This window comes from Phyllostomus discolor, chromosome 5 (assembly GCF_004126475.2).
Source record: "Phyllostomus discolor isolate MPI-MPIP mPhyDis1 chromosome 5, mPhyDis1.pri.v3, whole genome shotgun sequence".
NCBI classification, from domain to species: domain Eukaryota; kingdom Metazoa; phylum Chordata; class Mammalia; order Chiroptera; family Phyllostomidae; genus Phyllostomus; species Phyllostomus discolor.
Window position 1 is genome coordinate 110,630,483 of NC_040907.2, and position 1,119 is coordinate 110,631,601.

At 37.4% G+C, this 1,119-nt stretch overlaps 1 protein-coding gene across 1 annotated transcript; it reads right to left on the reverse strand.

The window, feature by feature from the left end:
* LOC114497680 (40S ribosomal protein S29-like) lies at positions 1-297 on the reverse strand. The gene has a single exon (XM_036025077.1). It carries the CDS (start codon positions 253-255, stop codon positions 82-84), a length of 174 nt encoding a protein of 57 aa, XP_035880970.1. The 5' UTR covers positions 256-297; the 3' UTR covers positions 1-81.
* Between the last annotated feature and the right edge of the window lie 822 nt (positions 298-1,119).

Genomic DNA, 1,119 nt, shown 5'->3' on the forward strand with positions numbered 1-1,119 from the left:
TTAAATTTTATTTTATGTACAAAGAGCTAGCCATTCTGCAATAAGGTGGATGTCTTGAATGACCCATTCAAAGAAGTTCACTTAGTCCAACTTAATGAAGCCTATATCCTTCGAGTACTGATGGAAACACTGGTGGCACATATTAATAAGGCCATACTTCTGGGTCAGGCAGTGCTGGTTTGAGCAGACGCGGCAAGAACGAGAACCCTGGCCGAATTTTCTTGGATAGCTCCAGTACAGCTGCTGGTGACCCATCTTGTTCTCTCTGCTGCAACAAGGCAAAAGGAAAGACCATCTTAACTATCTTTGAGTGTACAGTTGAGTAGTGTTAAGTATTCACATTGTTGTGTAGCTGATCTCCAGAACTTTTCATCTTGCAAAACTGAAACTCTATACCTATTAAATAACTCTCTAATCCCCCTCTTCCTAGCCCCTTATAACCACCATTCTACTTTCTGTTTCTATGAGTTTGACTACTCAAAAGAACTCATATAAGTGGAATCATATAGTATTTGTCTTTTTGTAATTGGCTTATTTTCCCTAGCATAATGTCCCCAAGGTTCATCCACGTTGTGGCATGTGTCAAAATTCCCTTCCTTTTTAAGGCTGAACAATATTACATTATATGTATATACCACATTTTGTTTATTTATTCATCCATCAATGGACATTTATCTTAATTTTACTTTTCAGCTATTGTGAATAATGCTGTTATGAACATGGGTTACAAGCATTTTTTCAAGAACCTGTTTTCAATTCCTCTGAATATATATCCAGGAGTCCTAGTGCTAGATCATATGGTAATTCTATTTTTAATTTTTTCAGGAACTGCCACAATGTTTTCCATAATGACTGCATCATTTTACATTCCCAACCAACAGTGTACAAGGGTTCCAAATTCTGCACATTCTCACCAATACTTGTTACTTTGTTGTTGTTTTTTTTTTCAAATTCTCACTTGAGGACACATTTATTCTTTTTGAGAGAGAGAGAGAGAAACACCTATGAGAGAGAGAAACACTGATGTGAGAGAGAAACATCAATTGCCTCCCATATGTGCTGCAACCAGAGATCAAACCCACAACCTAGGTATGTACCCTGACTGGGAAATCAACCTGC